The sequence below is a fragment of the Enhydra lutris genome, unplaced genomic scaffold, assembly GCF_002288905.1.
Source record: "Enhydra lutris kenyoni isolate GAN:26980312 unplaced genomic scaffold, ASM228890v2 scaffoldscaffold80, whole genome shotgun sequence".
NCBI lineage: Eukaryota > Metazoa > Chordata > Mammalia > Carnivora > Mustelidae > Enhydra > Enhydra lutris.
In genome coordinates, this window is record NW_019154164.1 from 4,771,408 (window position 1) to 4,792,483 (window position 21,076).

The 21,076-nt window shown below is 40.8% G+C and overlaps 1 protein-coding gene across 2 annotated transcripts in view; it reads left to right on the forward strand.

Moving 5' to 3' along the window:
* The first annotated feature begins 367 nt into the window (after nucleotides 1–367).
* The window catches only part of LOC111160968 (Alport syndrome, mental retardation, midface hypoplasia and elliptocytosis chromosomal region gene 1), a 112,809-nt gene continuing 92,100 nt past the window's right edge, over nucleotides 368–21,076 (forward strand). For both annotated transcript variants that reach the window (XM_022524374.1, XM_022524376.1), the window contains exon 1: nucleotides 368–840. In XM_022524374.1, coding sequence (XP_022380082.1) covers nucleotides 368–840 — 473 coding nt within the window. The remainder of the gene's footprint in view (nucleotides 841–21,076) is intronic.

Consider the following 21,076-nt stretch of genomic DNA (forward strand, 5'->3'; position numbering starts at 1 on the left):
GCCCAACTCTTTCCTTTGCTCCTACTCTCTGCTTGGCGTTCTCGTTTCCTTCTCCTTCCTTTCTACTGGGCTTCCCGTCTTTCATCCATCCTCTGAGGGCCACAGAGCTCGAGGCTGCGCCTCGGAGGAGGCGCGAGTCCCGCGGGACAGGCGCGAGGTGTCGAGCGGCGAGGGTGCGCGCGGCTGGGGCGCGCGCGGGGCGGCCGCGTGGCCGGGCGGCCGGCTAGGGGGCGGCGCGCGCGCGCGCGCGCGCGCCCTGTGAGTCCCTGGCGCGCCCCCGGCGGCCGGGGCCGCAGCGTGCTCGCCCCCGCCGCCAGCTCGCCTCACTTATGGGTCGGAAGCGCTGCGTGGGGGAGACTGTTCCAAGATGGCGGCGGGTTGCTGCGGGGTGAAGAAGCAGAAACTGTCCAGTTCGCCCCCCTCTGGCTCGGGTGGCGGTGGTGGCGCCTCCTCCTCCTCCCACTGCAGCGGAGAGAGCCAGTGCCGAGCTGGGGAGCTGGGACTAGGAGGCGCCGGCACGCGGCTCAACGGGCTGGGAGGTCTAGCCGGAGGAGGTAGCGGCAGCGGCTGTACCCTCTCTCCCCCCCAGGGCTGCGGCGGCGGCGGCGGGGGGATTTCCCTGTCGCCTCCTCCGAGCTGCGGAGTGGGGACCCTACTTTCTACCCCGGCCGCCGCCACCTCTTCCTCGCCCTCCTTGTCGCCCGCCGCCTCGTCCTCATCGCCCGGCTCCCGGAAGATGGTGGTGTCAGCGGAGATGTGCTGCTTTTGCTTCGATGTGCTCTACTGTCACCTGTACGGATACCAGCAGCCCCGGACCCCTCGGTTCACCAACGAGCCCTAGTGAGTACCGTGCCCTCCGCCGCTCTCTCTCTTGCGCTCGGGATGGGGCTCAGAGTTGAAGCAAAGTATGAGTCCGCCTCCCCGCCGGCGGCTGCCCCTGCCCCTCTCTCTGCCCCGGTCCCCGGAGCCACTCGACCTAAGTAAGGGCACCCCGCGCTTTCTGCCCTCCGAGGCAGGCACCCCACACTTGGAGCAGGGTGTTGCTACAGGAGATGGCTCACTGGCTCCCAAAGGTGTTCGCTTTCTCTTTGCGATAACTTCGAGGAGTTTGGACCCTTCCCTTCTCTCCTTTGCCACCCCGCGTCCCCACCGCCCTGGTTTTGGAGATCTGGATTACTCAAGGTGTTGACCTCTCCTCACTTTGGTTTCCATTTACCCCAAGTGAAAGCCCCGCCAGTATTCCCGCCCAGCGTACCTTGCACAGGGAGAGTTACTATCCCAACTGCAGGGTGAAAAATAGCAACTATCCAACTTCTGTTCGGCTAGTGATGGAACTTAGCTCCAGAGCTTATGAGGTTACCCGTCTTTTCCTTCAGGTTTCCTTGTGTCCCGGGGGAGGGAGGAGTTTTTTTTTTTTTTTTTAAACACATTTTCCCTTACTACCTATTCTTATCCGAACGTACCCATTAAAATGTGTTTCTAGTGAAGCGCACCGCCAGCTCTCTCACATTGGAAGAGTGAGACCCCCCCCTCTTTTTTTTAATTCCACCGTCTGGGTAATAGCTCATTCAAAGAGAGCTGTCCCCATAGAACCAGTGTCAGTTTGTATATGAAGCGTGCATTCGCTTTTGTGTCTATTTCACTTGTAAGAAATCTATGTTAGGCTCGACGGTTTGAGAAATAGTTAATCCAACAGTAAGTGTGTAGGAATTTTTATGTTTTCTTTTGGCTTGTACTTTTATTTTACCCTTCAAGTGTGTGGTTGAAATTGTTTAAAATAGCACTGTTACATCTAAAAGCAGGTTAATTCTAATCCCCGTCCATTTGGATGTGTGGGAGATGGGGCATATGGTTTTTTTTTTAATGTGTAAACTGAGTGTAAACTGACTTTTTGAGTTAAATGCTAGACAGAATGTAAAGCCCAAGGAAGGGCAGAATGACAAAGAGGGCGATTGTTTTTATTATGAGTACTTTGCATCACAACAACAGAAATAATAGAGAAAAATTTCAGTGAAACTTATGAAGAAACCACCAGCACTTTTCCTTGCTAAGACAAGTGCCCCTTGTCCCCATATCATAAATACCTGAATCGATGTTCTTTTTAAACTGCTTCTTTTCATTTTGTGAGATTAGGGGATTAGACTACTACTGGATAAGTATAAACACTTCTGCCTAGACTAAAAATATTAAATTAATATGTAAAGTGGAAATTGCAATAAAGTGTCCTGGAAATTGTAAATTTGTATTGTTTGTTTTCTTTGGCTTTGATACTTTAAATGTACTTAATTTTGTATTTTTGCCACTCTTGTGGTCTGCATTTTCGTTCAGACTTGGTTCGTCTTTGGGCATTTAGTCATAAAAATGCATGAAAGAGCATCTAGACTAACACTTTTCTAAATATCTTTATAAATTTCATAGTTTTAATTCTAGGAGCTTAAATCCTAAAACCACACCTTTACTTAGTTTGTTTTTTGGTAAGAAGTCAGATTCATTTAAAAGAGACTGCCATGAAAAAAAAAATCTATGAAATATTTATTAGTTTGAGTCACTTATTTGTGACTTTCCTGCCTTCTCTTGGGTGTCTATGATGTATTAAAGCCACTCGTGGAATGATACATAGGTTGGCTCTGCAAAGTCATGGGACGCAAAAATTCACTCCTGTTCAGTTACATGAGTTTGGCAAAGGCTGTTTTACTATTCACGCTCCATTGCTCCAAAGCATATGAGAACACACTTTCAGGAGGTGCTATTTTCACACATTTTAAAGTGAGCTTGGGTTAACTGAAAGACTGTAACAAGAAGTTTAAAAGGAAAGAAAGCTTGACCAGTTCATACAGAGAATGCTTTTGAAAATGTCATCTTAACAGTGGCTACTTTGGACATGTGTTTAGGTATTGCTTATCTTTCAATACCCCATCCACTGGATTTCTTTTTCATGGAACTAAAGAGACCAAATAAGACACACTTTGACCACTGGGGATATGTTGAAACAATGTTGGAAGAATAATAACCATTATCATTTAGCAGGCCTTGAATGTGTCATGTCTTCAACAAAACAGCTTAGAAGAGACCCTGAACATGACCAAGGGGAGAACGAAAGTTTTCTTAAGCGGAAAGAGGACTACATCTTATCTTCCTTTATCTTAAAGTCATTTTTGAGGTGTACTGTGGAAAATTCAAGAAAATGTCTTAAAGGTAGTGTTTGATTATGGAGTCAAATAATTAATCACTTGCCAGTGCCTTAGTAACCACCACACATTTTCTGATTTACATATCACATATTTAATAGCATCGTGTACTTATTAGTGCCTTCATGCTGGGGGCATAAGCTGTAAATAGACCTGTTTCTCCCTCCACCCCGAGTTATTAGTATCCCGTCATAAGCAGCAGTGTTCCAGGTCTTGTCTCTGCTCCCCCTACCCCAGAAGTCATGCTTTCAACAAATCAGATTCTCCTGTGTAAAAACACACTGCTTTCATCCCTTCCCAGAACCTTCTCTGTCAACACGTCTGTAAGTAGTGAAATCTGCCTTGTATAGGTTCAGAAGTTCTCCATTGAGCAGTTACCCTCCCATTCTGAAGGGTTATTAGAAATCTCCTCTATCCCTTTCAGGTTTGGGGAAGGGATGCCAACATGTGAACAGGCTGTAGGGATACAAACTCTTCACTGTTGGCTGCCGTTTGTTGGAGCACCTACCTCACTGCACACGAGATAGCAGTAGCTACAGCTTGGGAGGACAGCGGCAACTTGCTCAACGGAGGACACGTGACATTCATGTTAAAAGTGAGGACTCCATTACCAAATCCTTCGTCTCAGTTCTCCAGGCACATTTGCTCACAGAAATCAGGTTTGAGATGTGATTTTACAAATGACTCGAGGTGCATTTTACTCTTCAAAACCCGAGCTCTTGGATTCGTATGTGGGAACCCAGAGAGCCACATTATAGGAAATCATTTGCTACTCTAAAGGGACCCACTGCGCCAGGTGTGCAGCCAGTCAGACTCCAGAGCAGCAGTTCCCCACTCGGGCCGCACATTCGAACCACTGGGGAATTATTTTAAAATGTGGAGACCTGGGTCACAAGCCCAGAGATTCCGATTTAATTGGTCTTGGATGGGGCCTGGACCTCAGGATTATAAAAAGCTCCTCAGGTGATTCTGAACGTGCAGCTGAGGCACAGAACCACTGGTCGTACCGTATTCACCTAGTCCTCTCTCCTGAGATTCAGATTAATTTGGCCTGGGGTGGTGCCTGGGAACCCATATTTTATAAGCACCCTGGGTAATTCTGGTAAACAACTAGTTTTCCAGAAACCCATGCAGTGTGGTCTGCATTAGACCCGACCTAGGAGCTGCTCTGAAATGGAGGCTCTCAGGTCGCCCCTCAGCCCGGCTGAATTGGAATCTGCATTTTCACAGGCTCCCCAGGTGATTCTTCCGCACGTTAAAGTTTGAAGAAGAGTGGTTCTCCAACTTTAGAGTACATCATAATCTCCTGTAGTGCTTGTTAAAACACAAATTGCTGGGCCCCATTCCCAGAGTTTCTGATTCAGTCAGTCTGGGGTGGGGCTGTGAATTTGCATTTCTAACAAGCTCCCTGGCGTTGCTGCCTCAGTTCCCAGGACCACACGTTGAGACCCCCTGGGTTAGAGAGAGAAACTAGGACCTCAGTAAAGTCGTGCAGCAACTGTAAGGGAATGGCAATTCCCCCTGCCAGTTTCCAGTAGGGAACTTCCTGTTTCCGTGTCACCAGCCTTTGTCATGTTCTTTCTAACTTAGCACTGGGGAAATAGAATGCTGCCAAGATCCTAGTAAGAGTCCCAGGTTCTTGGGATGGTTGCATTCTGGGGTGGGGGGAGGGGTGACTCTTGGAAACTGATGGTATGATTTTAGGACTTTTTTTTTCTTCCAGATATGTTAAATGCGAGGGGCACCTTTTAGGCGTTAAAAACAGCATAAATATCTCTTAAAGTGAGTTGTATTGATTTTGATAAGTAAAGCCCCCTTTCTGTTGCCATAAAAAATGCTTTGATGATTAGCTCACTAAATTACTCGTTGTGATATGATTTTAAAGCTTTTCCTTACACTTATGCTTGCTGGATTGGATTTTAAGAATTTCCCTCATTAACAAAAATATAAAAGGTTCCTGCCAAGGCACTGGGATTGTTCAGTCTTATATCTTTAATGCTGTGTTGCATGTCACGTCCCATGAACTATTTGTTTTAATCTTCTTACCACCTTTGAAGTTAATACACTACTACATTTTGTACAGACCATGGCACATAAAAGATACTTTACTATTAACATCAATAATATGGTTTTTCATCACAGTGAATATAATAAAAAAAATCCACTCCTGGATATGCAGTTCTTGAGAGACTCCGAGCAGGTGTTCGAATGGTTAACTCTTTCTTGTCTTGTCACAGTAGTCAAATTACTGTTTTCCGGCATGCTTGGGAGGAATTGGGTTGTTTGAGAAAGGTGAAGCAGGCCTTTTGCCTCACCAGAAGAGTAACACTCCTATGACATGTTCGTTAAAAAGGTGATTTGATAATGTAGCTCAGGTCAAAGTGATATTAATACAGCATTTTAAACACAAGCTATTATATTTCTATTATGTCTTTTTTTAATGAAGACTGAGCAGAATAGCCAGAAGGTTTATCTGTCTATTGCAGATGATGCTACTAGGCCAGCATAGTGGTCACAATATATAGTTTTTCTTCAAAAAAACCCCACAACAACAACAATGATATGTTTGTCTGGAAAATTGTTGAGCATTTTTGAAGGTATTATACAGGTTGTTTTTCAACAATGTTGACTTCCATTGGAAGGCAGCCTGGTGTCCTGTCTTACTAAGAGAGAAGAAAGAAGGCACGCCCCCAGTTGTCATTTATGCTATAAAAACAGCCAGTGACTGAAATGGAAAGATGTAGAAATATAAATTAAAAAATTATTTTTATATCCATGCATAAAGGTGTATGTAGGACAAGGTATATTTAGTTAAAAAGAAAAACTCGATGCTTATTTTACCTTCTCCCCCATATGGCCAAAGGGAGTGATAATCTAGCTCATAATTTTGCTTGCTTATGAATTGTGTTTGTGCTGCATTCAGGTCCCAGCTAGTGGGTGGCAATGAAGAAGGAGTCTTTGCTGGGATCTCAGTCCAATGGGAAGAAAGACCACTACTGAGAAAGTGAAAAATGCTCTGTTAGCCCATATGCATGAGTAGATCCCCCCCTCCATGTGCTTCTCAGAGAAATACTAGCATTCACATTGTTGTCTTTAGAAAACCATACACTTTTTGAAATGTATTTGTGTTAAAATGCTCTGATGTAGTACCGCAAAGGATTATGATTTTGAAGTCAGTTGTGCTTCCCATTTAGAGACCATCTTACTTTTTGAGAATGTATATGTGTGAAACACTAAAACTTGTGCAATGAGATTAGTCAAAGTTCCCTATTTCAATAGGCGTTATTCTGGTCTCTCAATGTCACACATGCTTGCCTGTTTTAAAGCAGCACAATGACCACGGCTTTTACATTTAAATTTTCTTCAATAGTCTCCCCCCCTTCCGTGAACTTGTGTAATAATGTCTCTTTTGGGTACTGTTCTGAATCAATTAAGCTAAGTAAGTGAGGACCAGCAGTAAAAGCCAGGGGCCTGCCAAGAATGGACCTTCAGTGTGTAGCTGTCTTTCCACAATCAGTAATTGGGCAGTTGCTCACAGGACACTGGAGACAGTGTGGGAAGCCAGTGGTTGTGTAGGTGGGAAGAGTAGATTCCCCAACAGTAAACTTATTTAGAGTTTGAGCTTCTGTAGTCACAGTGCTGCTAAGAGCAGAAATGAGCCACAAGCTTATGTAGTAGAAATAAAAGAGCCCGAAGGAAGAAGTATGGTGTAATAGTGCAGTTGGTTGGGTGGAGCATATTTTATGTTTGGTCCAACGATAAGTGGCATCTTTTCTATCCAGTGTGGGTGTATTTTCTGCAGCTTTTAAAGTATCATACTTTCAAACTTGCTCACCCTTAAAAATGTTAGTTTTGAGGAGCTAGGTGGAAATTATATGTCACGGGGGAAAAAAAAAAACCCTGTTATTTCTTTTAGAATATACGGTATTGCTGAGTTCCCAGGTTGGAAACCAGAGAAGTCGCTCTGTCCTCACAGAGCTTCCAGTCTCGTTCAAGGTATGACACAAACATTAGAGTCGCTTAAAATGCTGACAGTGCACTATATACGTGATTGTAGGTGAAGTTAAAAAATGGGAAACATTGTACATCAGCACAGTGATGCCACGGAAAAAAGGAGTGGTCAGGAAAAAAGGCTTTTGGGAAGAGGATGACTTTTGAGCCAAGTTTTGAAATGGCAAAGGTACAGAAATTATTGGTGGAGAGTCTGGTATGACCAGTAGATCTCGAAGTCTTCCTGGTGGTTCTCAAACTCATTGCTCACCACCATACCCCTTGCCACAACACTTGGGGATTCTCAGCAGCTATCTTCAGCCAGCAACTTGGACCCCCAGCGTTCTCCATACCACTCCCCTTGCTCTGGTCTCAAAGATCAGAAAACTTCAAGGAAATTATAAGCAGCCTTTTGTCTTGGGAACCCTCTGGCAAGGCTGGATAAGAGATACTGGATCTGATTATGGTCTCTCACGTGAGGTGGAGAACAGCATTGGCAGAAGAGTCCTCCAGGACCTAAGATGACTTGGAAGGAGATGAGTCTCACGGTAGAGGAGACCAGCTATGGGTGGGGTTCCAAGGGTACTAGGAAATCTGGCATTGGAAAAGTAGGGGAGCCACTCCAGGGGCAGAGTTCATGAATATGGGAATGTTGCAAAATCAAGAAATGGAAGAAGTTATCAGCAGATGCAGGGACTCGCACTCCAGGGCCAGGTTTTGTGTAGGAGTGGAAAGCTTGCAGCTCACCTGTTTCTTGGCTGCCATCCTTGCCTCTTCTTTTCTTGGCTCTGTGCCTAGCTATTCTTGTGCTCAGGAAAAGTTTGTTCAACAGCTCAGTTGGAATGGCTATGAAATTTGATCACAAGTGTAAGAACCTCCCTTTCCCCCTCTTCATCTATGCCCGACTGTATCTAAATTGAGAGAAAGGAGAAGATACGTTGGTGTATAGAATTCGGATCAAGTATAAAGTTAGCTGAGATAGCTTTTGGGCGAGGACCTGAAATTAGGGGACTGCATTTGCGTGAAGAGACATTGCAGAAGACAAAACAAATCAAACAAACAAACAAAGACCACCAAATTCCCATTGCTGGGGGAAGTGAAGTGGAGAGAGTCTTTGAACCTAGTTCAGAGTTTACAAGCCTGAGGAACCAGAAGGATGGTGGTGCCACTAAAAAGCATGGAGGTGTAGGAATGGGAAGAAACAAATAGTTGGTCAGATGAACTCAGTTTTCTTATTATATGTTTTTCAAGTGTTTGCAGTTATCCAACATCATTTCTTTTTTAATTAACAGGACTACAGAATAGTGACAGAGCTCTTGTGACAATTTGGTCAGTCTCTTGGCTCTCTACAGCCACCCCTGCCCCAGTTGTGACTTTGAATGCTTAGATGGGTAGAGATCAGTGATAGTTTTCAGCTTCGTATTGCTAGGAAAAATACCTGATAGTATGTTGGGTTTCCCTCATATAGTTTTATGTATTACATATATTATATCTCATCAATTTGTAAAGTGATCAGTGATTCTTAGATTTCCTTAGTGTATATTTTAGCATGGTGTTCAGTAAAATACAGCCTCATAGACAAACATCTCCAGAATTTGTAGTTTCAGGGCACCTGGGTAGCTCAGTTGGTTAAGCGACTGCCTTCAGATCAGGTTATGGTCCTGGAGTCCTAGGATTGAGTCCCGCATTGGGCTTCCCACTCTGGGCTTCCGGCTCTGGGCTCCCTGCTCAGCAGGGAGCCTGCTTCTCCCTCTGACCCTCCCCCTCTCATGCTCGCTCTCTTTCTCTTATAAATAAAAAAAAAGAATTTGTAGTTTCAGATTGTGGATTAAAGGCAATTTCTGATGGACTGGAAGTACTGCCTGGTATTTGATTCTAGGTCCTGTGTCCTCACGCTTTGCTGACAAGGAAGGGTAGATGCTCTCAATGGACAGGATCAGCTATATTGCCTTATGACCATTGTGATCTTCAGTGGATGGGCAGATATGAAAAGTTCTACTTGAGTCCAGGCCGACTAATGCTAGTTTTTGTTTTTTTTTAATTAAGGTCTGTGATGGTCTTGATGATTCTTGCCTTTCCCCTATCTGTTTCATTTTACAGATAATCCACACTGAGACCCAAAGCCACATGCAATGCTGGGAGAGCACAGTTGACTGTATTATGCAATATCCTGCCAGAAGATGCTGACCAGCTCTCTAGTAATGGAAAGTAGTGAGACTGACCTAACAGCCTATGTAGCTTGCCTTGCCATTCCATATGTTTTCTGTAAGCATATGACACACAATTCTAGTAACTTATATTCTAGTGAGATTTTGGATTGCTTCAAGGAGTTACCACCAAATTCTCTGCTTTGCTTCAGGCATTAGTGGGTCTTTGAGTCATTCTCCTAGAACGGAATCTATGAAAAAATTGGTTTTTGTGCTGTCTGCTTCCAGGTCCCTCAGCACTGTGACAGCCTCAAAGAGATGCTTGTGTGCTAGTCACACTGTTATGCTGCTTCTCCGTGACATTGTTTTTGCTTATGTAGCCTAGCAACTGTACAGGCCTCGGTGCTTTGGGGTACAAATAAGTTATATAGCTGGGGAAACTTGGGCCTTAGTACATACCTCATGATAGTAACGGAAATACCTTTTGTATCCTGATTTTGAACAACAGTAGGGTAAGTGTGTAGATGAGGGGTGCCTTTTTTACATCCTTCTCAAATGATTACATGGTAAGTGGAAGTTGGTGTCGGTAATTTATTCACTGAAGGAGAACCTCTTGAAGTCTTCTGGCCTTTTTCCATGTTAGGGTATTGCCCTCAGTGCATTTTATGAAGTTTCCCATGGTTGACGCTAACAAACAGCTCTGCACGCTTCTTTGGCACCAACCAAAAACTTGCCATCAGCCTGGCGAGGTGATTCCGTGGAATAGCTCTCTGATGTCAGGACGAGGTGCCCAGTAGTCGGTGGTTAAAATGAGTCCATCTACCCCACACTCTTGTCAATTCAGAAAACCCTCACAAGAACAAATGGGAATGATACTGATTCTATTTCTCTGACACTAATGATGTGATGAGTGGTTTGTGGCATGTTTTACTCCACAAACTCCTCTAATCGTCGCCCTGTTTGGCAACTTGTTTTGCAGAAAGCCACTCTTTCACACTGTGAAAGCATTAGCTCAGTGGAGAAAGAGAGTCACATAGGGCCAGAGGCAGGAATAGAGGGCACGTGGGAGCCAGGGAGGGAGAAAAATGGGATCGCAGTCAAGTGAGATGAAGCCTGGATTCAGGGCAGAAAAAATGAGACTTAAGTGCCTGGTCTGGGGTAGGGCTGCTCTAACAGGCATATTTCACGTTATGCAATCCTGGGTGTCCCTCCTTTACAAGTGGCCATGGCACTCTTGTAAAAAAAAAAAAATATTCCTATCAGAAACAGATGCACAGAATAAAATTTATCTATACAAGAAGACTTGCCTATGCATTCCCTGAGAACTTCCAAGAGACCACATTGAAATGAGAATGAAGCCTCTGGGCAAGTTTGGGGGCCATAGAACAAGTAGCTCAAGTATATCCCCAAACAGATAAATGTAGCCACTCTCTGACCAGGATCCTTTCTTTGTTTCTTTACTTGTCTGTGAACATAGTTATAAATTCTCAGATACTCAGATGTGTCTTACTTTCAGGTCTGTGTATTGAAGTAGTAATAGATAGATGAAGTTTTGTTTATAGAGCTTGCTCATAGTCATTCTTCATAATAGAGATTATGGAACAGATAATATTAAAGGATAGATCCTGCTATAATTTTTGACTGCAGAATGCAATCAATAGGAGGGCTTTTGATTGATCATACTTACATCTTCTGTAGCTTTTCTCTAGTGTGTCTCAACAGGACCTACTCTGGTCAGTCTAATTTGTAAGTTACATTCCCACAGATAACTGGAGTGTCAGTCATTTTTGGTTAATCAGTTTCTCTTTAATCACACAGATGTATGATGCTTTTAGAAAATTAATTGATTAATGTATTTATTTAGTGGTAAAAAACACATAAAGTGAGACCTACCCTCTTCTCACATTTATTTTTTAGAGAGAGCAGGGGTGGAGGGACGGAGGGAAAGGCAGAAAGAGAATCTGAAGCAGGCTCCACATTCAGCAAGGAGCCTGACGACGAGCTCGATCTCACGACCCTGAGATCATGACCTGAGCTGAAATCAAGAGTCAGATGCTTAACCAACTGAGCGATCCAGGTGCCCCTCTTTCCAAATTTTTAAGTACAGTACAATACTGATAACTATAAGCACCATGTTTAGCTTAGTTTTTGAAGGTGCATGATAGTGGCTCTACCTAAAGCAACTAATGTTTCATGAGAATTTTGGGAATCTTTAAAAATGAATCTTACAAACATGTATTAGAGATGCACAGAGCTTATTTATGGGAGAGCTTAATTTAGGCTTTGAAGTATTTATTTTTCTAAACTTATTGAAAACTGAGTAAACTAGGTTGAAGGCATCTGAGTAAGAAATAATAACTATTAAAAAATGTTTCGAACTGGTAGTGTGTCAGTATTTGACATGGCATTTATCATTTCCTTTATTAGTATACTTAATACCACCCACCTATATTTGAAAAAAACTGGATTTTCTAGCTTTCAAGTTATTATTCTTATCCTCTGTCTTTTAGGGCTTTCTAATGAATTTGCTAATAATAATATAAGGAAACGTCTTTGACAGGTAGGAACTTTGCCTTGTTTACCCACTCTTAATGGTGGAAGGATGAAGGCAGAGAGAGAACATTCATTTTGATGGTTGAACCTTATGTTTCTGAGAAAATGTGTTTTTTAGAGAGATGGAAAATTGGAAAACACCTTGCCTAATGGGCTACTATAAGTAAGGCCTTTTAAGCCTGTCTGTGCATATGTAAACCACTTGAGTTGAGCACTTGTTGAAATTGCTTCTTATTTGCTTTAATGAAAAGCTTATATCTAAAGGTGGTTAGTGGAATACTCACTTTGGGAGTGCATACACTAAGTGTGGTAGTGGAATCTGTGAAATAATAGACATGGTCAAGTCTTGAAAGTTGTTTATTTGCCTCACTGTCTACACAGCTGTGTGAGATTCTTTATTATTAGGAGAGGTACAGATGTTTTTTAATATTATCAGAGTTGTGATGTATTAATTTGGATTTTGGAGCAGTTTCTAACTTTTTCCATTTAGAGATGGCTTTACAGTTTCAGAGAAGAAAGGAATTTCCACTATGATTATCCCTTTGCTTATAGACATTTTGAAGTGTGTATTTGTTTAAGCTTCAAGATATATTTGCCAACATTATCGTAAGACAGTATATCTTATATCAAAACCTAGCATTCTCAGCTAGTACTGCTCTGCATATTGTAAATTCTAACATTTCAGTTGAACGAGTAATATAGCGGTTGTGGGTGAGAGTTCTATAAAATAGGTGTATGCCATGCTTCCTACCCTTAAAAAGCTTGCAGTCATACTGAGAAGACAAGATTCATGAAACACAGAATGAGGCCACATGATTTAATGACTGAATGAATGATGGAGACAATGAGGCCTGTTAGAGTTTGGACAAAGACTAATGTGGGCTGGGATTTTACAGGAGGGCTCCATGAAGAGAGTAGGATTCAGGCTGGGTAGACCTTCCACAGAGGGATAAAGCATTCTAGACAGGGAAACAACTTAAAGACATAGCGGTCAGAAGGAGTATTGGACAGTAGTCAGTGGGTACCAATCAAAGGTATGTTAAAGTCGGGGAGATCATAGCAAGAAAGGGGACCCCGTCAGGAGACTGTTGCTATAATTCAAGCATTGGGAAATGGCCTGCCAGTTGACAATTTTAAACTATTAATGGCCTGGGAATTGCCTCTTTCTTGGTAAAATTTCCCTTTTGTTTAGCTAATTATGCCTCAGCAGCTCCTTTAATGTCATGAATGTCATGAAGCCTGGACAAGAGACCAGGAAATAACACAAGCAGGAGTCTGCTGTGTAGATGAAGTGCTTTCATTTGTGAATAGACAGTCAGCATAAGTCATTTAGGTTAAGATTGGTGATGTTGCCTTCTGCCTGAGTGCCTTCTATGTTCTGTGTTTTTTTTCCTTCTAAACTTCAGTGTCTCAGACATGAAGTTGAGGGAGTTAAGTACTAACAAAGATTAAAAAATAATCTACTTATTTTAAAAATTATTATTATTATTAAAAAATAATCTGCTCGGGGCACCTGGGTGGCTTAGTTAAGTGGCTGCCTTCAGCTCAGGTCATGATCCCAGGGTCCTGGGATCAGCAGAGAGCCTGCTTCGAGAACCTCTCCCTCTGCCTGCTGCTCTGCCTACTTGTACTCTCTATCTCTGTGTCAAATAAGTAAAACCTTTAAAAAAATTTAAAAAATAAAATATAAACTACCCTAATTATTATGGAATTAAATGGCTTTAAGTCCTTTTTTTCTCCTTAAATCAATGAAGGGATTTTACTTGGATGTTACAAATGTAACTCACATAAGTTAGGTACTGGGAATTTTAGGAGAATTGGGGACTAATGATTGAATGATATTACTTATTAAATTAGCTTCAATATCATTTAGTCTAATGGTTAGGTTCCTCAGGGTTCTTAACATGCCCTGCTCAAGAATGCCGCAACTCTAAGACACAGACTGTATAAGCAAAATCTGTAAAGATTTCATAGTATTATTTAGAAACAAAATTCTAAAATGGTTTCCTGGATTGCAATAAAACAGCATATTTTTATTTTATGTGTTGACCAACAATTATCCTTTGAAGAAGAAGGAGCAAATTCTTAGTCTTTCATTGATGATTTGTCTTTAATTAAAAAGAAATCATCTTATGACTTCTTTTTCAGGGATCACTGTAAAATTTCATTTCATTTTAACAACTCTCTTCTTTTATTCGCCAGAATACGTTTCAGAATAGAAGAAAATTATTTCCTGTTAGACTGATCTCTGACAGGGTCTAGCCACATAACCATGAATGTTGTGCCAACGTATTCAGGATGTAAAAAAAAACAGCCCTAGCATCGTGCTCATTAGGAGCGTTCTCTGTGTAGTCAGTTTAGGTTTTTTATAAGTAAACGAGCTCATGTCATAGACTTGAATCATGAATAATCTGTAATTTGAATTACTTATTACTACAGTGAGGTAAAAAAAATACCAGATGTGAAAATAGTGGTAATGAAATATGTTTTGAGTCCGAGCTTTTGAGGAAGAGATGGTTTGGCCTATGTCTGTGATCACGGACCCCTGCCATGTAATAGGATAGGAGGCCGGATGGAATCCAGTGGTTCTTAGGACAGACCACGCAAAGGTCCGTGATCACTTTCAATATGCTTAAAAGCTTTATCAGCAAGAGTGAATACTCTCATCAAGAGAAGGAGAGGTGAGTTTGTTTATACAGGGTTGAACCATCGGGATGCCAATTTCATTTCTCACAGGCTTCAGACAATAGGCATGTTACATGGGCAGTGGCCTCCATAGTGTAGAGCACAATCAAGGAAAAAAAAAAAACGTCTGGTTTTCCGTTTTGGCTATGGCAAGAGAACAAGCAAGTCTTATTTTAAAGTGAAAAAATGGGTGTGGGTCCAGAGGGTCCTGGTTCCTGTCTCCACTGGCTGCTCTCAGACCCTTTGCTATGTTTTAGTTCAGCCTAGAGAAATTCAGGTCAGTTTTTATAGAAAAGGAGCATTTTAGTCTTGAAACTTTCTCTCATCTCCATGAAGAGTATAATTATTCACCATCCCATAATAACCATTTGTTAACCCTTTACTAACTTAATTAACTTGCACCAGCCCAGCACAGCCACTGGTGCTTTCTTGTTCTCAGAATTGTTGTTACCTTTATTTGAATATTTTTGACTCCTTATCTCTCCCACCCCAGAATTGAAGTATAAATCTAGGACGGTCCTTCTCTTCCCCTTCTTCAACATAATTTGTCTTTGGAGCTTTGTCATTTTTGAGAGCAGCAGTCTTGAATATCTGAAGACTTTGTAGCAACTGCATTAAATAAAATTTACCACTTAAATTCTAGCAGCATCTACCACTTTGCATTATCTAGAAAGTTTACTGGTTCTGCTAGTCTTCCAGTTTGGGGAGGGGGTGAAGTGATTTGGAAAGGGGTTGTAAATTTATGACTTGATTTGAATATCTTAAGAAGTATTTAACTGGACTGATACTGAATTCAGGGCAGTGTTTGTTCTCAAGATTTCTGGAAGTTTTTCTAGGGGGATTTTAAAGCAGAGAATGAGAGAGTTCCATTGTGTTCCTTACTATGCCTTACCTAGAAGTGGGTATCTTTGTGTCTGTATATATAACTGACACCATAAGATCTTTGTGGATTTATTTGAAATTGTTTGCTGTTTGGAGACTGACCTGGCTATATGTAGCTATACACAGGAGAGATGTGTGTTTATGATTCTCAACAAGATTTGGCATAAGCTTTAATCACCAGCCTATCTTCTATGGTTCCATTCGTATATAATATTGGAATATTCAGAAGGCTATTTGATACTATTTATTTTCTGCTGTTCTGTTTTATTTATTTTTTTTTAAAGATTTTATTCATTTGACAGAGAGAGAGCGCACACAAGCAGAGGGAATGGGAGAGGGAGAAGCAGGCTTCCTGCTGAGCAGGGAGCCTGATGCAGGGCTGGATCCAGGACTCTGGGATCATGACCTGAGCCAAAGGGAGACACTTAACCCGCTGAGCCACCAGGCGCCCCTGCTGTTTTGTTTTAAACTATAGATTTCCATATGTTTAGTAAGTGCTTCTTTCCTAATATTTCTACAGTCAGGAAGTTTTTTGTAAAGATTTTATTTATTTATTTATTTATTTATTTGACAGACAGAGATCACAAGTAGGCAGAGAGGCGGGCAGAGAGAGAGAGGAGGAAGCGGGCTCTCCCCTGAGCAGAGAGCCCGATTTGGGGCTCGATCCCAGGACCCTGACATCATGACCTGAGCTGAAGGCAGAGGCTTTAACCCACTGAGCCACCCAGGTGCCCCTCTACAGTCAGGAATTCTTAGTCTACTGCCCAAGAATGGACTTTAGAGGGTCAGCAAACCACAGTGCATATCCTACATTTGGTGGGGGAAAAAAAGGGAATACCTTTATTTGTTTTTATGGAAATTCTTGATGTGTCTGTTCTCGCATTAATATAATTTAGGTGAAGGTAAACAGATTTGAAGAAGCCTGACCCAGGGGATTTTAAGTTATCCTGAAAGCACAAATAATATTTTAGCATGTAATTTCTCTCATAAAATGTTTTATGGCAGACTTGTTTATGTCATAGTTCTGAGTCAAAGCTGAATTCAACACATTAGTCTTTGAATTATCCAAAATTAATATCTTCTGGCTAAGAACCAACACAGCTTTATGACTCTTAAACCATTTCCTTATATTAGTCACCCGCTGTAGAAACATGCTTTATTTGGGGGGGCCATTTAAAAAAAACAAATTTTTTGTTCACTTCCTGAGTTATTGCGTAGTTTATAATGCAAAGAAAACATCCAAGCATAGTTGGACAGCAGGATAGACTTACTAATTTAGCAACTTATTCATGCATATTACCCTTAAAGTATACAAGATCCAGATTCTTCAAATTACTGTCTCAGCAAAATGAAAAATTATTTAATCAAGGACTTTAATGTTGCTCATAAATTTCTAAAATTGCAGATTTTAAGTCCATGAATTCTAAAGACACATAGTAGTAAAAACCTACCATGTTATATACCTTTACTGTATGCTCATGCTGGTTTTAAAAAGTATGTATGGAATAGGACAGTGAAATTCTAAATGATGGCTTCATAAATATCACTGAGATGTTGATTTGAATGAGTGATTTCCTCTGTATTAAGGATCTGCTCAATTTACACTGGTTTTCTCAGACAAGATTTTAATGGCTTTGTAATCACTTTTTTAAAAGATTTTATTTATGGGAGAGAAAGAACAAGTAGAGGGAGGGAAAGGAACGAGCAGACTGCACACTGAGTGCAGAGCCCCACATGGGGCTTGATCCCAGGACCCTGAGATCATGACCTGAGCTGAAATCAAGAGTTGAATGCTCAGCCAACTGAGCCACCCAGGTACTCTGCTTTGTAATCCCTCTTATAGTGTTTTAAACATTTTAGTTGAGTGATTCTCAACATTTTTCTTCTTGCAACTTGACTCTGTGCCCTGCAGCATGATCCCTACACCCAGAGTTTTGTGTACAATTCCAGGTGCTACTTTAAGAGGAATAGGCCAGTTATTTTCAAAGTATTATGTGTTTATTCTCATGCTTCTCCCCACTTCACCTTCCTCTTCTCTCTCTCTTTCTCTCTCTCTCTCTCTCTCTCTCTCACACACACACACACACAGTTATGAGAAGGCTGTTTTCATATCATACCTGCAACTAAATTCATTCAGGACCCCCAGAACTATCCAAATGAAGAACCACTTATAGTATATTTGATATCTCCCAATTTTTTAGTATTAGAATAATGCTATCATTGTAGTCAGACTTTTTCATAACTTGTAATTTGGTTTGGCAACATTATAATGAAACATCAATTGGGGTAAAATAGTAAATGTCTTGTTAAAATGAATTTTTTAAATGTTTATGATTCTTGATATAATTCAAGACTTAGAGCTTATAATCACCATCTACCCCATTTCATCTAAGAAGTACACTGAGATCTTTTCTTAAGTAACCTTTCATCTTTTAGGATTCTAGGCTATGCTTTCAGTCCCACCATGTCTCATATAAGTTATAGTCTCTCATGTTCTTTTATTTAAAACTAACATAATGTGAATCTTTGAAACGAAGTAATATTTTAAAAATACTTCAAATGCAGCCAAATGTTGATAACAATAAATGCCTCTTTATTACAACTGTTATCGAAAAACACATTTATTTCCTTGTGGTCAAAAAAGGTGAAACGGAATGTAAATCTAGGCTGATTATATTTTCTCTCTTCTAATTTTGTAGATGTTCACGAATACTTTAACCTAGCAATCTATGTGTAGATATCACCAAGGATCCTATGTATTTTTCTGGGTACTTTTAAGAGCTGAAGGTTACAGTTTTTTTTTTTTTAGAAGACACCAGTTTTAAAATGATTTTCAAACTCAAGAAAAGAAGGGATTTCCAGAATATGAGAGTAAGGACTGTAGAAAATCCACTCCTCTATGAAAGCAACATGGACACTGGCAAAAATATTCAAAACCAACTTTTTCAGAATTCTAGAAATTAACCAAAGACTTTCAACAACCTGAGCATTTCCTCATTAAAAACAGTTGATTTTCAGACAACAACAACAACAAAACCAGATGATTTTCTGTAAGAACAGTGAGCTTTGTTGTGTTTTAACTTACCCTAATCCTTTCTCCCTTTATCCAGTTCCACAAGGAAACCAGTAGCCTTGCAAAGACAGTAGCTGTGAAAACCAGTAGCCACTGGAGGGGTCAAGCTCCCCAAATACCCTGTCACCAAAAATCATCACTATTTGACCTTCCTGATAGCTCCCTGGGAAGGCTCCATTCACAAGGCTTGTCTCTGTTTGACCTGACTTATCCTTGCTCAGTGGAAAAGCATTATCCTCAGAGTACTTGTTAAAAATAATCAAAGACAATTGTTTAACATTACATCTGCCTGAGCTAATGATACCAGAGGAGGACAAAGAAGAGGCTGGCTAGAAAACTTAAAAGGAGAATCTGGGTTAGGGGGTTTTAGCAAGCTCCAAGATATTCCTGGGTATCTAGAAGGTCACACCCATGTGTAGGGCTGTGTGTAGGCCCAAGAAAGACTTGAGGAGCCCCTATTAGCTCACCTCTGGCTAACCTTGAAAAGCTGTGGAAGCAGGAAATGAAGGCCAAGGTACATTTGTAAACTGCTGGAGCATTGAAAGCATACCCCAATACACACACACACACACACACACACACACACACACCAACAGGGTCTCTTGACATAGGGTGAAAGATATACTGGTTCAAAACCTTTAGAAAATCCCTTTCCAATCATTAGTTGACCCCTAAGTTAACTGAGTAGAGACTTCAAGGGGCTACACATGACACTGAATACAGACTTTACAGAATCAGTCCAAGAAAGCCACTAAACAACCAACAAGAAGAACAAACATTGCAGAGGGATCTAATTTCCAAACTTGCTACATTACATTATTTTAAATGTTTACTTTTCAACAAAAAATAAAATACAATCAAAGACACAGGGAAGTATGACACATATATAGTCAATAGAAACCGTTCCTGAGGAAACCCAGATGTTGTGCTTACTAGTCAAAACTTTAAATGAGCTATTATAAATATATTAAAAGGAAATCATGTCTAAAGAATTAGAAGAAAGTATATGACTGTCTCATCAAATAAGGAATATCAGTAAATAGATAGAAATTATTTTAAAAAGAACCAAATGGAAAATCTGGAGTTGGAAATTTCAGTAACTGAAATGAAAAATTTACTAAAGTATTTCAGCAGCAGATGTGAGTGGCAGAATTAAGAATCAGCACACTTGAAGATAGATTGAGATTAGACTATCTGAGGAACAAAAAGAATGAAAAAAATGAGCAGACTCTAAGAGATCTATGGGACATCATCAAGTATACCAACATACATATAATAGGAGTCCCAGAAGGAGAAGGTGGGGAAGCAGAAAGAATATTTGAAGGAATAATGGCTGAATCCATCCTAAATTTGTTAAAACAAAACAACATTGATCTGCAACATCCAAGGAGTTCAACTGAAAGTAGGATAAACTCAGAGGGATTCACACCTAGACACATGATAGTTAAGTTGTTAAAAGATGAAAACAAAGAGAATCTTGAATGCAGCAAGAGCAAAGGGACTCATCACAGACATGAGCTTCTGAATAAGATTAACAGCTGATTTCTCATCAGAAACCATGGAGGTTAGAAGGGTGGTGGGATGAAATATTCAAAGGGCTGAAATAATGGATTGTCCAGAATCCTATAGCTAGCAAGACTGTCCTTCATAACTGAGGGAAAAAATAGGACATTTCCAGATAAACAAAAGCTGAGAAAACTTGTTGCTGCAGATCTGCTCTATAAGAAATACTAAAGGGAGTCCTTCAGGCTGAATTGAAAGGACGCTAGATAGTAACTTGAATGTACACAAAGAAAGAGCGCTGATAAAGGTGACTACACAGATGAGTACAAAAGACAGTGTAAAGGTATCCTTGTTTGTAACGTTTGTTCTCTTACCTGATTTAAAATATTGTTGAATGAAGCAATAATTACAAAACTGTTGATGGGCTTATCATGTACAAAGAGGTCATTTGAATGACAATAGTGGTTTAAAGGAGCAGGGTAGGAAACAGCTGTAGTGGAAGAAAGATTTTGTAAACTATTGACATTGGTTGCTATTACTCTGAAGTAGATTTTTGAAAGTTATATGTTAATTATAACTCCCAAGGTGGCCCTTAAGAAAGTGACTCAAACTAGAATAAAGAATTGGTAGTTAGCTTTAGAAATCTCATTGCGGGGGCGCCTGGGTGGCTCAGTGGGTTAAGCCACTGCCTTCGGCTCAGGTCATGATCTCAGGGTCCTGGGATTGAGTTCCGCATCGGGCTCTCTGCTCAGCAGGGAGCCTGCTTCCCTCTCTCTCTCTCTCTCTGCCTGCCTCTCTGCCTACTTGTGATCTCTCTCTGTCAAATAAATAAATAAAATCTGTAAAAAAAAAAAATCTCATTGCGATGGGATACAGGTTAGATTCAGGGAGTGAGATTGTAGATGAATTATTTTCAAAGTTAAGTTTTGATTATTTTCAAAGTTAAGTTTCATTTGGAAGTTATTTTTCATATGTTGTAAACAGGTTGAATTATATTGCCTACATAGAATATTTTGACCTCATTGCAAGTAAATTTTAATAAAATACTAAAAGCA